This window comes from Psammomys obesus, unplaced genomic scaffold, assembly GCF_907164565.1.
Source record: "Psammomys obesus unplaced genomic scaffold, mPsaObe1.curated_primary_1811, whole genome shotgun sequence".
Taxonomy (NCBI): domain Eukaryota; kingdom Metazoa; phylum Chordata; class Mammalia; order Rodentia; family Muridae; genus Psammomys; species Psammomys obesus.
Window position 1 is genome coordinate 19,417,939 of NW_026585894.1, and position 19,164 is coordinate 19,437,102.

Here is a 19,164-nt window from a genome sequence, read left to right on the forward strand (position 1 = left end):
ACATATCTACATACAACGAAAGATTTTTCTAGGAGGAATTCACAGGAAAGTAGTCTGGGATATGCCAGATGGCATAAGGCTCTCCACAAGGTGCTGGACCAAACTCAAGAGATGACTCAGTGGATAAAGATATCTGCTGCCAAGTTCTGTCTGTCCTAGTTTAATTCCTAGGACCCATATGGTAGACGGAGAGAACTAACTTGTGCAAGTTGTCCTCTGACTTTGACATACAGGCCATGTGGCATGTATGTGCATACACTTAAAAAATAAATTTTTAAAAAGAAATATTTTAAAATGTCATCTAATTCTATGGTAGCAACCTGTTACCAGAACAATGCCAGTAACTGGGTGAAAACAATAACTGCATTCTGATTTGGCATCAACAGTATCTATTTTAAGGAGTCAAGCATGAGTAACGAGTGTGACAATACTGGTAGTAGGGTTAAATTTTTCAGAACTGGCTTGTCTAAATACTGCTTGGTTGAAATGCCCCATCTACTATGATTGTCTGGATTTGACTGTAACATTACACACTGGGTCTTCATGTGACTTCTAAACAATCCTCAACTTTTAACATGGATGGAGAAAGCCCCCTATGGAGCAGAATATCTGTCCATCTACCAAAGCTGTAAGTGGAAGAGAAATCTACAAAATAGTTCCAAATATTGCCATTTCAATTTTTTTTTTTTTGGACTTTGATCCACACATACCTGGGTCATTTGTCACAAGTTCCTTTCTGTATTGCCTTGCATTCTCTTGCCTCTACCTCCCTAGTGCAGGAATTGCCTCTCTCGTGCTGGCATTATAACTATATTCTTGTAATACATTTTTGGATGGAATAACTTCTTTTTCAATGCTTTTTTTTCTCTACCACTATGCTACATTCACCGTTAATTTTTTTTTTGGATTTTTTTTTTAATGGATACAGGGTCTATGTGAATTATAGCTGCTCAGGCTGACCTTGAATTTTAAGATCCCTCTCCCTCAGTCTTGGGTAGCTGGGATTACTGATTTGTGCACTCTATGGAATAAATAATAAACAGCCTGTTGCCTATAGCTTGTGTCTTGATTTTTCCACCAAATTTTAGGAAAAGTTTCGGAAATTGTGGAAGTGGCCCTATATATTCACACAGATGCTAGAAAGATAATGCATATTTGATTATTTTCTTTAAAAATTTCGGCCCTTTTCCATCTATTTAGCTGCATGTGCCATAGGTTTTTCTTGGTAGTTAGTGCCCCACCACCACCACCGATGTGGCTTCTCAAGGCCTCTTTGTAGCCATAGTGGTCTTGGAATTGCTCTGTAGAGCAGGCTGGCCTTGGAGATCCGCGTGCCTCTGCTTCCCGAGCCTTTAGCGCATATTAACGGCATGCACCGCCTCTGCCCGGTTTTGTGTACCACTTACCTTACCTAGGTTTTTGTTGTTGTTGCTGCTGGATTTCTGTCTACTTCTCCCCCCTTAGGCTTCCTAGGCAAGCGCCCTACCACTGATCTAAATCCCCAGCCCTGGAGAAGCAGGCCTTTCCTGCCCCAGTTCCTCAAGTTCCTGGAGGCCACTTCCCCCTCACCCCCCACCCAGGCCTGGGACCTTCCGGTTCCTCCCACCCACTTCCTCACCTGCCCTCCTCTCTTTGGGTCAGCTTATCTCTACAGCCGCCACCTCCTCCTCCTCCGAGAGCAGAGGCTTGCAGGGATCCTGCTGCTGCCTGACCTAAACCCTGCTGGCCCTCCACTTCCTTGGCTGCCTTGGAGGGCCCCAGTGGGTACCTGAACCCTGTTTCCGAAACTCTGCGTCAGGACAGCAGCCGCCAACAGCCATATCTGCACACATCTGCCACAGAGTGTCTCGCGCTGCCTGCCAGACCCCGGTGCTTCACCCTTGTCCTCGTCTTTCCTCTTTTTTCCTAGTTATTAACAGCTGCATGTTGTCTGGTGGTGGTTTGGTTCCCACCAATAATTTCAAACCTCAGTCAGCAAAAGGCGTGAAGATCGCTGCAAATTCTAGACTGCCGTGGGCTATCGAGGAAGAAAACAGCAAAGCAAAAATCTGCATGTTGAAGAAAAAAAGATGTGTTGAAAGCTTTAAATTGAGAACATTGAGATACCGCATTTTTTAATGCAACTTATCTGACTTTTTTAATATATACATATTTAATTTTTTTGGCACATGGTAAAATTTTTTCAAACTCTTAACTATTTTTAATTTCTATGTCAGTAGTTTTTAACGTGGAGGCGAGGCGATTTTGCCCTTTAAGGCAATGTTTAGAAATATTTCTCATTATCGTTAACTAGGGGTCAGACTGGTACCTACTAGGTTGAGGCCATGGAGGCCCCAGGTAGCCCTCCACGATAAAGAATTAGACAGTCAGAAATAGCAATATTGCAATAACCGAGAAGCCCTAGTCTAGGTATTCTGAATGAGAGAACGGAAACAAGTTTCTGTATTTCCATTATATACATTTTAGTGTTTTTTTTTTTTTTTTGCCTTGATGTGAATAATTATGAAATCTGAGAGCCATTCTAGGAGTTGAGAGATACTATGTAAATAATCCAGCACATGTAAGTTTGTCTCCTCCTGAGATAACAGCTAAAATATATTAGCTCATAATGTTATATGGTGTGATGAGTAGTAGATAAAGCTATAGAAGGAAAATAGGTGTTCTGTTGTTGTTGGCTTTTTGTTGGATTGGATTGGATTGGATTGGATTGGTTTGGTTTTTGGTCTTTGGTCTTTGGAGATAGGGTTTCTCAGTGTAACAGTCCCTGCTGTCCTGGACTTTGTAGACCAGGCTGACCTTGAACTCACAGACATCCTCCTGCCTCTGCTTCCCAAATCCCAGGAGTAAAAAGGTATATGCCAAAAAAAAATTAAAAAAAAAAAAAAAGGTATATGCCACCACACTCGGCTTAGGTAGGTGTTTTTAATATGCCAAACTGTTGCATTCCTTTTGTATATTTGACAATATCTATGTTAAATCTGTTAGTACAAACTAAAGTCCATCACAAGCTTCAACTCTACAAAGGAGGAGGATGCAAAGGGGAGATAATCCAGAATTTTGTTAGGGCATTACTGGCTTTGGTACTGGATGGTGGTGGCCTTTAATCCCAGTACTTGAGAGGCAGAGGCAGGCGGATTTCTGTAAGTTGAGGCCAGCCTGGTTTACAGAGTAAGTTCCAGGACAGCCAGGGCTGCACAGAGAAACCTTTGCTTTTGCTCCAAGGGGGTTTTAGCATATGCGTGTCTGCTCTATTCAGCCACGTATATATTTATCTCTTTTTCATCAGTGACTCGTAAGAGAAATTTTTCTGTTGATTTTATAGTGAGGGAATTGAGAGTCAATTTAATGTGGCTGTCAGAATTAGTGCATGTCTCGAGTTCTTATTCTTGTACTGTCATCAAAAAATGGCTTTACAAGTGTTCCCCTTAGCTTTTTCTTGCTGATGTTCTAGATAGATTTCGTAGAACTAGTTAGTGTCTTTGATTTTCATTCTCTGGAATTAGAACCCTTTTTAAGTAACAAGATTATAGATAAAGACAAACCTCACTTTAAAATGTTCAGCTATGCCGGGGAGTCGTTGTGCACGTCATTAACCCCAGTACTCAGGAGGCAGGGGTGAGCCTGGTCGAGAGAGTGAGTTCCAGGATAGCCAGGGCTACATAGAGAGACCCTGTCATGGTATGGGGATGGGGAAGATCTTAAAATGAGAGTCCTAATATAGGTTGGTGTGAACTGATGTGGGTTAATTATCAGTTGCTGGGAACCGCTTCTTCATAGAGGAGATCTAGAAGCCTTGTTGGACCGGAAGCTCTGCTGTCAGACCCCGTCTGTCATTTTTTACTTTGTACTTTGTCTTTATGTATAATGTACATTTTATATGCTGTCTTTCATCACCAGAATTCCTCCCTGTAAGGGAATAAGTGAGGAAACCCAAAAGGCCCTGGACCGCTCTCTTCTTGATTGCACTTTCCGATTACAAGGTAGAAATAACCGCACGTGGGTGGCAGAGTTAGTGTTTGCAAATTGTCCACTTAATGGCACTTCTACCAGGGAGCAAGGTGAGATCTTTTACATTCCGTTTTTGCATATTTCTAGACTTTTAAGGTATTGATTACTATTTGTCTGTTCTTTTGAATCCTATAGGACCTTCCCGACATGTTTACCTGACATATGAAAATCTGTTGTCTGAACCTGTTGGTGGTAGAAAAGTAGTTGAAATGTTTCTTAATGACTGGAGTAGCATTGCCCGATTATATGAGTGTGTGTTGGAATTTGCACGTTCTCTACCAGGTAACTGTGGTAATCTTCCTTTAAAATTAAAAATACCTCCGTCACATAACAGAAAACGTAAAGCCTGGACATTGTTTAAAAGAGAAAATAGTCAAAAAGTATTTTGAGGAAATTTGTCTCGGGAAACTTGTCTCAGCCAAAGTTGGTGGTGCACGCCTGTAATCCCAGCACTCAGGGAGGCAGAGGCAGAGGCAGAGGCAGGTGGATCTCTGAGTTCGAGGCCAGCCTGGTCTACGAAGCCATTCCAGGACAGCCATGGCTACACAGAGAAACCCTGTCTGTCTTAAAACAACAATAACAACAAAAACAAACAAAAAACAAGAAAGGAAGTTTGTCTCCTTTTCTTCGGCCTATAATTTCTTTTCTCCTGAGAAAAATGACCGTTTCTTTTATTTCTAGAAATTTGCGCAAATAGATAGACTTGTGAGTAATATATTTGTGTGTTATCCTCACATAGTACTCATTTACTGCGCACATGTGATCTTACAAACATTTTTGCTATGCCAGCATGTTACCATTATAAAAGAGCTGTAAGAATGCAGCCAGTAAATGAGGCAGACTGAAGTCTCATCCAGTAGCTAACTTTCTTCAGAGCATCAGACAATTTAAACTGTGAGGGCTAAGAAGAACATTAATATCTATAATCAAAATGACAAGCAGCATGTGGCAAAAACATGTTTTCCCATAGAGGCATATAAACAAATAACAATAGTCAGTAGTAGTGGGTAATCTGAAGCAAGCGCACTCCTTTTTTCTCTGTAGCTGTGGCTGTTCTGGACTCGCTTTTTAGACCAGGCTGGCCTAGACCTCACAGAACTCTGCCTGCCTCTGCCTCTGCCTCTGCCTCTGCCTCTGCCTCTGCCTCTGCCTCTGCCTCTGCCTCTGCCTCTGCCTCTCCAGGTACTAAGATTATAGTTGTACACTGCCGCTCCTAGCTTCAATGCGCTAGGCTTTCTCTTAACTTTCTCTGTCCTTGCATGCTACTGCGTTTTGAAAAAGAAACAGAACCAGACATGGTGATGTGTGATTGTAATCACAGCACCTGGCAGGTAAAGGTAGGAGGGACGGGAGTATATTTTCACCAACATAGGGAATCTAAAGCAAAATCTGGCCTGAAAGGAGACTTGTCGCATCAAAAGTATACATATCATTTATTAAAAATGTCCTCCTTCTCAAACCTGGTTTTTATGTGTGTTTTTTTTTTTTTGCATGTTTTGTTTGTCTCTGCTTAGATATACCTGCTCATCTGAATATTTTCTCAGAAGTTCGTGTCTATAATTACCGAAAACTTATATTGTGTTACGGAACCACCAAAGGAAGTTCAGTAAGTATATGAATCAAAGCATGGAAGTTCCTTTCTCATGCATCTTTTCAAAATCGAAAACTTAAATGAAAGTTTCCAGGCTTTGTGTCACGTGCCTCTAAGCCTGTACTCTGTAGGCTGGTCCGGAAGGATCTTGAGTTCAAGGCTATCCTAAGCTGCATACTGAGATTGTGTATAAAAAAGAAAAGAAAAAAAAAACAACAAAGGAAAGAAAACTACCTTAAATAAGGGCTCAAGTAGAACCGCAGATAAAATGGTAAATTTTAAATGCTTTGCTGAAATAGAAGTGATAAAATGCTGGATTCTTCAAAGTTGAAAAAAATAGTGTCTTTAGAGCATATAATCTTGATTTTTAAAACAAGCACTTTTGATGCCTTTTTTTTTTTTTTTTACTTCACTGATTTCAAATCAATTGAGATTCACGTCTGATTATATATGAATGGTTGTGAGAAATGCAGTATGTCTTTGGTTTGAGTTATATGAATAACATCAATTTTTGCTCCTTTCTTAATCTTAAATATACTCCCTGTAATCTATATTTACCCCTTTTTTTTTTTTTTTGGTTTTTGGTTTTTGTTTCTGTTTGTTTTGTTTTTTTGGAACAGTTTCTCTATGTACCTTTGGCCATTCTGGAACTTGCTCTGTTGACCAAGCTGGCCTCGAACTCACGATCTCCCTGCCTCTGCCACTCAAGCTCTGGGATTAAAGGTGTGTGTCACCATGGCTTGGCTTATACTTTCTTATTTCTTTTTTTAAACAATCCGATCAATTGGGGACTAAAGAGAGGACTCAGTGATTGAAAGCCCGTACTGCTTCTCATAGTGGATCCTGCTTTGGTTCCCAGCAACCGTCTGGAAATCCAGTTCCAAGGGACCCTGTGCCCACTTCTGGCATCCTTGCGCACCAGCCACGGACATGGTACACATAGAGACTTGTAGGGGAACACTCACATCAAATCAATCAATCAATAATGAATTAATCAATCAATCAACCAGCCAATTAACCAGTCTTGAAAATTTTTCAACTCGTTTTTCTCTAGACTCTGCCACAACTAATAATGTCCAAAATTGCTTACGTTTTTTAACCATAAGTAATTGAATGAACCTGTGTTTAAGGTACCTTCCTTTTCTTTTATCACAGTGCTCCTTCGTTGGTGGCACTGAGAATGACTCTGCAGTTCAATAGAAAAAGAAACACTGAGGATTAATGTTTGTTTTTTTTTTTTTCTAGTTTATATAGTAAAAGGGAGCTGATACACATACGTATGGGCTCTACAGTTCTATATCAGCAGCACATTTGGAATTTGGGGCATATTTCACCACGTAACTCATTCTCACAGAAAAAGATCTCATTTAGATGTTTGGCAATTGGCCCTTTAACATTTTATTCTTCATGTCGAATCTGTTACTTAGCAGTGTTTTCAACATGTGCTCTCTCTGATTCAGATTAGTATCCAGTGGAATTCCATTCATCAGAAATTTCACATTTCTTTGGGGACAGTTGGCCCAAACTCAGGTTGCAGTAACTGTCACAATACCATTCTCCATCAACTTCAAGAAATGTTTAATAAAACACCAAACGTGGTTCAGTTATTACAGGTAATTAAATTTACTTCTCTGTCTATAATAGATTTATTAGCAGTGGTTTATCATGTGAAACACCTCAAACAATTGTCGACATTTGTCTTTAATGACTATTATGGGTCCCTTTCTATTACATGTTTTAAACACTATCTTGAGACTTAATTTGATGAAAGTGATGTAGTCCCCTTCAAGAGAAAGTTTTATAGAATGTCCCAGGATGCTCATCTGTGCCAGCGATACTTCGAAAATGTTACCTTTTTAGCATTTGCATGGAGATCTTTGTGTTTATTTCTCCTAGGTTTTGTTTGATACTCAATCACCGTTAAATGCCATCAACAAACTCCCTACTGTGCCAATGTTGGGCTTGACCCAGAGAACAAACACCGCCTACCAGTGCTTCTCCATACTTCCGCAGTCATCCACCCATATCAGACTGGCCTTCAGGAACATGTACTGCATTGACATATACTGCCGTAGCCGAGGCGTTGTGGCAATACGGGACGGGGCCTATAGTCTTTTTGATAACAGCAAGTTAGTGGAAGGCTTTTATCCCGCACCAGGATTAAAGGTAACGACCTTCGGTGTTAGAGGATGATCACTAGAAGAAACAAACCCAATCTTCAAAACAGTTCTTCTGAGGAATAAATGTTGTCCCGTTAGAATTTCCTAAGTGGCAGCTTCATTTGGAGGAGCTCGGATTTCCTTGAAGTCCGTGTGATGGTGGGAAGCCCCTTGTTTCCTCACCCTCTGATAAATTAAGGCAGGAGATACCAGAGAACCTCACATTTGCTTGTTGGGACTTCAGAGGAAGACTTTATTGCTGGAGATCTTTAGGAAGTGTCAGTGTGTTGGTGGGGTCAAGTAGTTCCAAAGGCTTGCTTTGAAAACTCACTGTCTCACCCCACTCTTCAGATAACCCTGTTTTCACTTGTCAGAGAGCTGCTTCTCTTTGTGTTTATATAATCATATCCCCGAGTACCAAGGTACACTGTTACTTGCTGAGTAATTCTCACCCTGGCAAAGGAGGGTTTACAACTTTGAAATTTTGGTGTTATGTACTCTTTCCTCCTCCAGTGTATTTCCTCCTAAATACATTGGCCTTTCTCCTGGATGTACAGTAAGGTTAGGTAGCAATTGTGATTGCATAGGTAGACCTTTTTTTTTTTTTATGTGTGTGTGTGTTAGTGTTGTGAAGAACCTTGATGTCCTCTTTGGGCCTGCACTTCCATGTGCGCACAGGTACACACACACTTGCAGACAAACAAAATCCCTAGGCAATTTAAGGAAGCACGGATCAGTGCGGTTCATGGGAAGGCACAACGGCAGGAGCCTGAGGTGGGTTGTTCCGTTGTGCTCTGAGTCAAGGTTAAGCATTCCAGGCCCCACGACTTTGTCTCACTTCACCTCACTTCACCATTCTGGGAGTAGACTTTGCGATAGTAGCTGCCTGGGAGATGGTACACAGGAGCTCGGTTGGTTGCAGAACCGTGGAGGGCATCCGAGACCTTGTGCGCTCGGCAGAGTTTCTGCTTTCCCTTCATCCAAAGGAGAGTGCCTAGGTATAGAATTCTAGGCGATGATCACCTATGTAAAATGTCAGCACGTCTGCTGCCTCGCTCACTACATTGGATTGTTACCATGTGGTCTCTTCCTCTCTGAAAACACAGCCATTTTTTCTTTGCAGGATGTTTTGATTCTTTCTTGTTTTTTGTTAGATGTTTCTGGTAACTCAAAAAAAAAAAAAAAAAAAAAAAAAAAGGAACACACCCCCTCCACTGACCTATACCTGCACGTAGAGCAACAATGCACACGCTGAGAGACACAGAAGAGACACATAGACATTGCTCGAGACATAAACTCTAGTAGCCTTGTTCAAGTTTGTGATGGCATGTCTTATTTAAAAAGCCTGTCTCACTTCAGGGTTCAGGATTTAAATTAGGCAGTTTAAAACACCAAAAGGTAACTTTGTGGGGGCAGGGTGGTAGGGGCTGTGTACATGTTTGCATTGTACAAATTCCTGTGTGTGTGTGTGTGTGTGTGTGTGTGTGTGTGTGTGTGTGTGTAAGCAGAGGTTGATGTCTGCTCTCTTCATTCTTTTACTTTTTGAGTTAGGGTCTCTGAAGGTAGAGCTCACTGACAGCAAGACTGGCAAGCCAGCTAGCCACAGGGACCCTTCTGTCTCTGCCTCCCCAGTCCTGGGATCATGATCGTGCAGTGCAACCCTGGCTTTCTCTCAGGGTTCTAGGCGTCCAAACTGAAACCCTCATGCTTGTGTAGAATGCACTTGACCAACTGAACCACCTTCCTGGCCTAGTTTTGTTTTGTCGTTTTTCCTTATAATTTTTAAAGTCTTATTTTTTTATTATACATACAGTGCTCTGCTTGCATGTACACCTGCATGCCAGGACATTAGATGGTTGTGCGCCACCATGTGGTTGCTGGGAAATGAACTCAGGGCCTCTGGAAGAGCAGCCAGCGCCCTTAACCTCTGAGCCAGCTCTCCAACTATTTTTATTGTTAACAGTTTTCCTCAATGACAAGTCTTTCCCCAGAATTCCTGGCATCTCGTTAGATTGTCCTAATATCATTTTCAGGGATATATATAATATGTTACAATATTCTCAGCAACCAAACATGTTTTACTTAGGTTTCCAAGATGGCTCAGCAGGTAAAGCGCATTTGTCTCCCCATCTGGCAACATGAGTCTTGGCCATGAAACCCAGTTGGTGGAAAGAGAGAACTGATTCCTGCAAGGTGTTTTCTGGCCCCTATAGAAATGCTGTGCCAGATGCAAGCACACATGCACATAAAAGCCTCTTGCACACACACAAATAAATGAATACATGGAAACCTCGGATGTGCTGCTACAGTAACTCAGTTTCCTCTCTTTCCATCTGTAGACTTTCCTGAACATGTTTGTGGACAGCAATCAAGATGCTCGGAGAAGATCTGTAAATGAGGATGATAACCCCCCTTCTCCCATAGGAGGCGATATGATGGACTCTTTAATATCACAGCTCCAGCCACCTCAGCAACAGGTAAATGTCATCCTAAAATTCCACCCTCCCATCTGTGGAACTCCACAGCTTCTTAAGTGCTCAGCATTTCTTTGTTGAAAGTCGAGAAGTCCTTAGAAGCACCAAGAATCCCAGGAAATCCTTAGGAAAAAATAGTGACAAAGTCACTTTCAGGATGTGGGCGACTTCAGTGTGTCTTGAAAGACAGCAGTTGTAAGTCTGTTCACTAAGGCCTGTGCAGAGCCAGAGCTTCATTTCAAGGGTTCTAATGTAGACAGCTTCGCCTAGCTGTACGACCACAGCTCTGATGCTTTCAGCCCTGTTCTGTCTGCTTCCTATGTCTGCCAGTTGAACAGCCCTAAAAACAGCCTTTGTTCCCTCTCTGATTCTCTTGAAATAGACGGCAGCCAGTGAACTTGCACCCCTAAGCCAGTGCCTTACGATGCACTAGCGTGGAAGAGACTTCATGTCTCAGGGCACAGAGTGCCTCTTGGCTGGAGCCCTTAAGTTCGGATTTTAGCTGCGTGTTCTAAGGCGCATCCTTCAGAATTGATTTTATAAAAAAGGATCTCACTGCTTCTCACCCGGCATCTTTTTCAAATAGCACTGGACTACGAGTTGCCCCTGTGTTGCCTTGCTTCTGCCCTGCCTGCTAATGCATAGTGAATACAACTTGCTGATGCGTGTGTGTCTTTAACAGAGCACTAGGTCGTAACAGCAGGAGAGTTTGTGTGCTATTCCTCCCAGTGATTTACGTTTCTTTTCTCCTCTGTATTTGTCTTTCTTCCTGACATTCCTAAAAATACAGGGCAACCCAGTAAGACCCCATATAAATGCCTCTGTAGCCAGAGTGGGGCTGTGAAAGATGTTGACTAGATGAGATGAAAATGCTAGGGCCATCACTATGGAAGAGGTCTTTGCCCAGCAGATGCCCCAGGAGTGATGGTGAAGATGATTATCACTATTATTATTTATTGTGGGGACCATTTTGCTACAGTCTAGATCTTTCCTGGAGTTGATATTGGGCAAAGAGTGAGCCATGTATTCTTGGAAAGAAGTGACGGAGATTGGCTGGAAGGTGACCACAGCTATAGCAAGGGTAGTGCCATACTGATAATTGATGGAGATTTGATCTATTAGTATTCCCCTTTCTCTAAAGAAATCATCCATTGTCTGCTCTCCAAGGATTTTATTGGTCACTGAAAATTCATGTGACACAGTAGCTTATTAAACATTCTGCTTTTGCTAAGAGTTCTATGTACCAGTAACATTTTCATACTGGATATGAAATTTCCAACTGGGAGAGTAGTTAGAGTCTAGGGAAAAAGGATTAGAGGTGGGTAGATTAGGTATAAGTTAGCCCGTTCAAGGAAATCTTAGAATGATTCTTCACTTTGTAAAAACTCTAGGGATTCTTTGTTTTTTGATAGTGTTGTTTATTTCTAAATCATAAAAAAGCAACAGCAACAAAAGTTACGTTGGTGACAGGGTCTCACTACTTAGTCTTGACCATCCTGGAATCCCCCTACATAAACTAGGCTGCCATCAAAGTCACAGAGATCAGCTTGCTTCTGTCTTCCAAATGCTGAGATTAAAGGCGTGTGCCGCCCCAGCGTAAACCTGTTTTTCCATACTCATTTATTTGGTGCACTTGTGCCCTGGCACATGCGGTGGTCAGAGGATGACTTGCTGGAGTCCAGTTTCTCTTTTCAGCATGTGGGTATTTGGACTTGAACTCAGGCTGTCAGTCTTTGTTTCTTTAGTATGTATATTAAATTCAAAAAGAAGACTGAGTTGGTGTCATGGAAGTCAGAACAGTTGTATATCTTTGAGGAGGTGCTAATGACTTGGAAAGGCTGTCCTGCTATTCAGTGTGTAATTTTTTTAAAGATATATTTTATTTATTTATTACATATACAGTATTCTGCCTGCATACCAGCAGAGGGCACCAGATCTCATTATAAGTGGTTATGAGCTACCATGTGGTTGCTGGAAATTGAACTCAGGACCTCTGGAAGCGCAGCCAGTGCTCTTAGCCTCTGAGCCATCGCTCCAGCCCCCCAGTGTGTAATTTTTATCTATTTACTTTATTTATATTTTGAGACAGGATCTTCCTGCATAGCTCTGGCTGGCCAAGAATTTGTATGTAGGCCAGTCTGTCTTACCTTATGAAAAAACACCTGCCTCTGCCTGCTCAGTTGAGGGATTAAAGGCGTGTGCTATTTAAACTTTTTAAACATTCATCAAGTGGTGCCTTTAAGATATCTTTATTTTTGCCACCTTGCTGGTGGGGGAGGAGGGCTGGGGAAGAGGCAAGAGAGTCCACATGCAGCCTTGGGGTCTGAGAGCCCCTGGCTCAACAAAGGTAAAGCTCTTACTAGGGCCTCAGCCGACAGGCTTGGCAATAGCTATGCTCCCCTCCTCTCCATTGTGCTGTTCTGACTGTTGTGATCAACCCTGTTTTAAACTTGTTTAAGCAGAAGAAAAAAAAAAAACATTTATTTTTGCCCTTTTTTTCATCTTTTGGGGTTGGTGCTAAGAGGCCCTCCGAATGGTCCTATGTTTGACAAACTGTTGTAGGCTTTCCTACAATACACCTGTGACAAAACCCTGTCAAAACTCTGTCTTGAACCCCTGGCAACAGGATTGTTTACCTTTATACCAAGAAGTCTGGGAAAGCACCAACATTTGCATGCGATAATGTGTCCAGGCAGACTTCAAGCAGACCTTTGTAAGTTCGAGGCCAGCCTGGTCTACAAAGTGAGCCCAGGGTAGCCAAGGCTACACAGAGAAAACCTGTCTCGAAAAAAACAAAAACAAAAAAAGAGATTCCTTCATGCTGGGAGGCCAAAGTTCTGATGCGATTATCTAAAAGAAAGACGCTCATCAACAGGGCCTATGGTGGTTCCATGTGTGCAGTATTTGTGACAGAATGCAGGATGTTTTCTTTATTGAGGAGCAGAAAATCTTGGAAGTGTTGAAGGCCCACGCAGAGAGTCAGAACGTGAATCAATATGAAGCTTTTTAACTAACTGAAAAATTTTCTGTATTTTACTATACGTGATCAGTATTCTCTGTACCTATTTTAAAAACGGACTTGGAAGGTGTACAGCTTACCTGGTGCAAGACACACCATTCTAGTGTGTATACGTGCACGCATGTGCGGGTATCTGTGTTGTTGGAGGAAGGATGCTACCACAGAAGTTATCTCCCCAGCTACACGTAGTACCCCTTTTTATCTGCTGCAAAACAAGGCAGCAGTTAAACTAATGGGAATTGAAAGGTTCACCCTGATTTTTACAGGTGTCAACACAAAGGATACAAGTAAAACTGGCAGGAAGGTAGGCCAAACATGCCATGAGGGTTAGAAGACGTGATGTTGAAGCCGATGAGAAATGAGGGGTTTGCTAGGTTTCAAACACACTGTTAAACCACCGCTTTTCCAGACTTCACACTGTGCGTGGTTGGTGTGTATTTTGAATAATTCTGCATCTAAATGGTTTCCTGTTTGCCAGCCAGTGAAGCGGCAAACTCTGATACATATCTAATGAGGGAACGTCACAGGTAGACTCTCTGTGGTTGTCCAGCATGCCAATATTAACTTCTCTCTCGCTCTCTCTTTTTCAGCCATTTCCAAAGCAGCCAGGGACATCGGGCGCTTACCCTCTTACTTCACCCCCTGCGTCCTATCACAGCACAGTTAATCAGTCCCCTTCTGTGATGCACACACAGTCGCCAGGTAAGATACGGCTTCTTCTCTTGTCCTGTTTCCCTCCTGAATCCAAAACAGACGTACTTAATAAGTAGCATTGCACAGGTGGCCTCAGGCGTCAAAGAGATTCCTCTTCTGTTTTCTGCCTAGGTAACTGCTTGCATCCATTGGAGTAGTGCTGCAAATCCACATTGGCAGTGGTTTGGGAGCACTTTGATAAGACTTGTATTAAGTGCCCAGACCCAGTCTTGTTGCACTACATCCAGGTTTGCGGCTAATCTCACGGTGTGCATTAGAGATTGACAGTCACAGGCCTGGGACCGAATTTTACCCACTGCTTATCTTCTTAAGCAAATGAACAAACTGGAAGAAAGCCATGTGGGCTTATGTTTATCCATGTCTGCCCCTTTTCACTCTCTTTCTGGTTTTCTTTTATATTTTGAGACAGGCTTGCTCAGGCTGGCCTTAAACTCAATATATAGCCAAAGAAAGTCTCGAGGTCATGATCCTTCTGCTTTCTGCGCCCTAGTGCTGGGGTTATAGGGGTATACCACCATGCCTGACTCCTTTGTGATTGCTGTCCTACTCCTGCTTCATTTGTCAATCTTTGGTAGACATGACAGGGATTTGTTCTCCAGCTTCCAGAGTCAGGCACTTCACACCTTATTTGTCCTGACAAAATGGCTTTGCTGGGCAGTCCTATGCACTGTAAATTCCTGGTGGCATGTCACAGTTTTACTTTGGATGTACCAATTCTGTGGAATCTCTTGAGCCTCAGGTCTGGCTAGGAGCTGGGTACCAGCGCCTGGCTCCCATTTAGCATCTAACAAGTGACATAGGTGGCACAGTCTCTTAAGGGAAATAACTTCTTACCTTGCAACTCCCATACTTAAATCAATATGATGAAAAAAATCAAAACTGTTATTGTAAAAGATACATTAGGTAATATTTCATGTAAAGTAAAGAAATGAAATAATTTTGTCAGGCTTGGTGGTAGAAGCCTGTCATTTCAGCTACTTGGGAAACTGAGGCAACAGGATCAAAAGTTCAAGACCTCAAAAGCAGACAAATACAGAGAGCGATGGGGCATAGTTCAGTGGTTGAGTGCTTCATGCACGAGGCCCTGGGTTCAATTCTTAGTAGTACAAGAAGAAGAAAAAGAAGTCTTTTTAACAGTATGTATAGTAAAAGCCTTTCATTTAGTAGATCAGTCAACTAAAGGATGTTTTTATAATTCAGAGATGCTCAGTGTATTAGCTAGATTGGATGTAGGTGGAGTTGATCCTAAGGATGGATCTCAAGACCTCACACATGGCAGGCAGATGCTTTACCAGTAAAGCAGCCCAAACCTTAAATTTTTTAGTAATAAATTCAGCAAACACATTTACTTTTAAATTTTCACATTGTAAGGCAGAGTTGATAGCATATGGATTTTTTTTTCTTTGTAAATTACTCCTCCAAAATCCCTTAATAGAGGTGCATGTACAAGTGTGCATACACAGAAGAAATGTGTACGACCCTGCAGAACCCATTAATCTGCGAGATGAAGGGGTCTGGCTTGTTTACCCCACCCACCCCGTTTGTAAGTGAGAACAGCATAGAACACTTTGCCTACCTGATCTTCCCCCCTTCTTCCTTTGCTCCATGCCTCTGTCACAGCCACTCAGATTGCACTGCCATTTATTAAGAGCTTTTTGCTTTTGTTTTTAAAGTCGGTTCCTGGAGGAAGAGAGGAGGCAGCCAGATCTTTGTTTTTAAGACAGATGTCTAAATTTCTTAGTTTTTGGAGGCTATGTGTCTGTGTGGTTCCTCTGTTTAGACTCTCAAACAGTCCGAACCTGTAATGACATGTGTACTGAAATTTACTAAGGGGCCATTTTGAAAGATAGTTTGGTAGAGAACTGGCTATTTCTGCCCTAGAGATGCTTCTTTGCCTGCATCCTTTACCTTTGACACTGGTCAAGATGATCCCCGAAGGATGGCTTGAAGCAGGCCAGATGCAAGGACACAGAATGGGTGGGTATTCCAGGCCGACCACACCCTGCGGAGGGAACATGAGGTCTCATAGTGCACTGTGCTCAGTGTCCAGAATGACACAGGGCACTTTTCAAGATTTTAGTCCTTACTGGATCAGCTCTCCATATTTGGACTTTACTAGGGCCAGAAAGGGGCTTGGTTTTCAGAACAGGGAAGCTGGATTTCAGAGCTACAGAGGGAAGTTCTCTGAACTTCACAGTTGCAAAAGTCCCAGAGCTTTCCACATGGAGGTATGCAGTAGACACTTGGCTCTGTGGAAGCCTGCAGCTTACTGGAGCTTCTCAGACCACAGGTTGAACATTGGGAGGTTGTCACCCTGAGGTTCATGAAAGCCAGAGTGGGTGGGAGAGCTTAGCTCCTATGAATACCAGGGGCGAAGGCACAGCTGGGGAGGATATAGGCAGAGAGAGACCTAGCACCCAGGGGTGTGTCTCTTAGGTAAAGCGGAGACTGTTGTATAATAGGAAGGGGAAAAAATGAATTTTGAGTGATTATAACAGTAGGCATATAGTGCTTGCTATGACTATGCCAAGCCCTATTCTAAGCACTCTACTCATTTAATCCTCACAGCAAACTTATAGCATAGGTCCTATTATTATTCCCATTTTATGGAGAAAAACCGAGGCATTGGAGAAGTTAAGTCACTTGTCAGATCATACAGCTAAATAGGTAAATATAACGCATAAAGGTTAATCAACTTGGTTGACATATTTCTTGAGTATAAGATATTGCGTACGTATTAAAGAGCATACGAAATGAAATTATCCTATATTATAGTATGGAGAGTTTGAAACCTGCTAATACTGAATGATAATATAGCAAGTATTTGTATGCTGAGTTTATTTACAATTTTGATAACCCATAGTTCCCCCTTTCAAAACCTTCAAAGTTAAAGTCAGTCCCATGGCTTTAAAGTTCCTGTCTTCCAGCTTTTCCATGTGTTTTAGACTTCGTACTGGAACTGCAGCCTTTTTGTTTTCTAATTGTCGAAATCAGAACTTCCCCTTCATAGCTAGTGGCTTGCCAAAGCTTGCCATGGCTGAAACTAAATTCCTGGTTGCCCAGTCTTGAGTCCTGATCCTGTTCTTTGTTTTAAAACCTAAGGTAAAGGTTACCTCAACCAACCTTTAGTCATGCTTGCAGCTCGTACCAGCCACTAGAGTGATCCTTGTAGGACAGACGTTGGTCAATGGCTTCTGCTCCAGACTCTAGTTGCCACACACCATTCGAGGGGGGGGGGCAAACTATACATCCTTAGAGTAGCCTACAAGTCCGCATGTGGTCTGGAATTCACCTCCACACTCTGTCATCTCTTCTCCTATTACCGTTGTTCATTCTTTTCCAGCACCCAGGCCTCCTCCTCGTCACACAAACTGCCCCTTCTCTGGAGCCTTTGATTAGCGCTTCTGTTTGCCCGGTTTATCTGATGCCCTGTGCTATGTCCTGCATGTCCTTTTTGTCTGATTTACGTGTCCCTTTAGAATCTTCCCTCTTTCCCAACAAAGAAGTGCCCTTTTTCTTTTCAGTGGTTTTCTCCCCAGCACTTGTCATTGTCTTATATAGGTTTATTGTGCTCATTTTACTAGAATGCATGCTCCACGAGGGCAGAAATGGTCTCTCATGTTAACTATGTCCTCCGTGCCTAGAACAGTGCTTGGCAAGAAGTTGATAATCTCACCGATTTGTTGTCTAAGTACATGACTAAAAAGTGTATTGGACACAGGTTCTTCTCAGTTAGTGAGTATAAGAATTACAACATGGTTCCATGGATTTGAACTTTTTATTTTATTTTATTTTTTTGCAATAATGAAGTCCTTCCAATTTTTCTTCATGCTATCTATGGCACCTATTCTGCTTATCTTTTTAGTCTCTAGGGAGTTTTTGGTTTTTTTTTTGTTTTTTTTTTTTTTTTTTTTTTTTTTTTTTAACTTGTGGTCCTTGGACAGGACAGAATATGTGTCCTGCGAGATCATCTGTAATTATTTTTCTTTATTAGGAAATCTGCATGCCGCCAGCTCCCCCAGTGGGGCTTTGAGAGCCCCATCACCGGCGTCATTTGTTCCAACTCCTCCCCCATCCTCGCATGGAATCTCAATAGGACCAGGGGCCAGTTTTGCTAGTCCACATGGTGAGTCCCTACATGGAAATCGCTATAGCGTTGAGAGCTTGATGTGAAAGTGATTTTTGCTAAATCAAATTTCTTATTGAAAAATTAGTACTTATTTATTGAGAAATAGCAAAGATATGAGTTGAACAAAAAGGGAAGACTTTTTTTTTTTATAGTTGTCCCACACAGAGGCAGTGGCCAGTTGGGTCTATGGCTGTCTTCCCCTATTTCCTTGCTCTACTTGTCCTTCCTGTCACTGCTGCTTGCTTGCTGGCCTTCCTACATCTTTCTGAGCTTGCTCTCCCTATCAGATACCTCCCCAGACCTGGGTACCTTACCACATGAATTGTTATGAAACTTGAACTTTCAACGGAAAAAGAAAAACATTTTGAATGGATTCAAATAAGGATTAGATGGAGGCAGTCAGTGAAATATCCCCATTTGTTGTCATTTATGTTTTTCAGACAAGATCTCACTGTATAGCCCAGACTGGCCTCTTAATTCACAGCAATCCTTCTGCCTAAGTGCTGAGATTAGTATGAGAGATGACACCTGACTCAAATGTTTCCTTTTCATTTCACCAGCCACCTCACATCTCTTTGTAGAGGCATGTTGCGTTATTGATTTCTGGTATATTCTTTAAGATGTATTTATTTTTATTTTATGTGTATGAATGTTTTGTCCTCATGTATGAATATGTACCCTGTGCATTCCTGGTGCCCCTGCCTAGAGGTCAGAAAAGGGCATCAGCTCTCCTAGAATCTGAATTACAGATGGTTGTGAGCCACCGTGCCATTGCTGGGAACCAAACTTTGGATCCTTTTTAAGAACAAGTGATCTTAACCACTGAGCCATCTCTCCATCCCCTGACTTCTCATATATTCTTTATTTTTTTTTTAAAAAAAAACATATCCAAAATATGTTTATTGGGATGGCGCCCATTCATCCTGTATCATGTGCATTCAGTGCTGCTTCCTCCTGAAGGAGCATCCTTCTGTCAGCCTTGCTTTTCCACCAGTAGGCTGACAGAGAACAGTGGAGCAGCCAACACACAATACTACCATTTGTGCATGGCTAAAAACCGTGGTGGTTTT

General features: G+C 42.1%; 1 protein-coding gene across 2 annotated transcripts in view; it reads left to right on the forward strand.

Moving 5' to 3' along the window:
• Med14 (mediator complex subunit 14) overlaps positions 1-19,164 on the forward strand; it is a 90,447-nt gene that overhangs the window by 58,072 nt on the left and 13,211 nt on the right. The window contains exons 17-24 of one of the 2 annotated variants that reach the window (XM_055599528.1): positions 3,898-4,058; positions 4,144-4,290; positions 5,523-5,614; positions 7,060-7,212; positions 7,496-7,765; positions 10,098-10,235; positions 13,842-13,953; positions 17,960-18,091. In XM_055599528.1, the coding sequence (XP_055455503.1) occupies positions 3,898-4,058; positions 4,144-4,290; positions 5,523-5,614; positions 7,060-7,212; positions 7,496-7,765; positions 10,098-10,235; positions 13,842-13,953; positions 17,960-18,091 (1,205 nt within the window). The remainder of the gene's footprint in view (positions 1-3,897; positions 4,059-4,143; positions 4,291-5,522; positions 5,615-7,059; positions 7,213-7,495; positions 7,766-10,097; positions 10,236-13,841; positions 13,954-17,959; positions 18,092-19,164) is intronic. The other variant, XM_055599529.1, reaches the window with a different exon arrangement.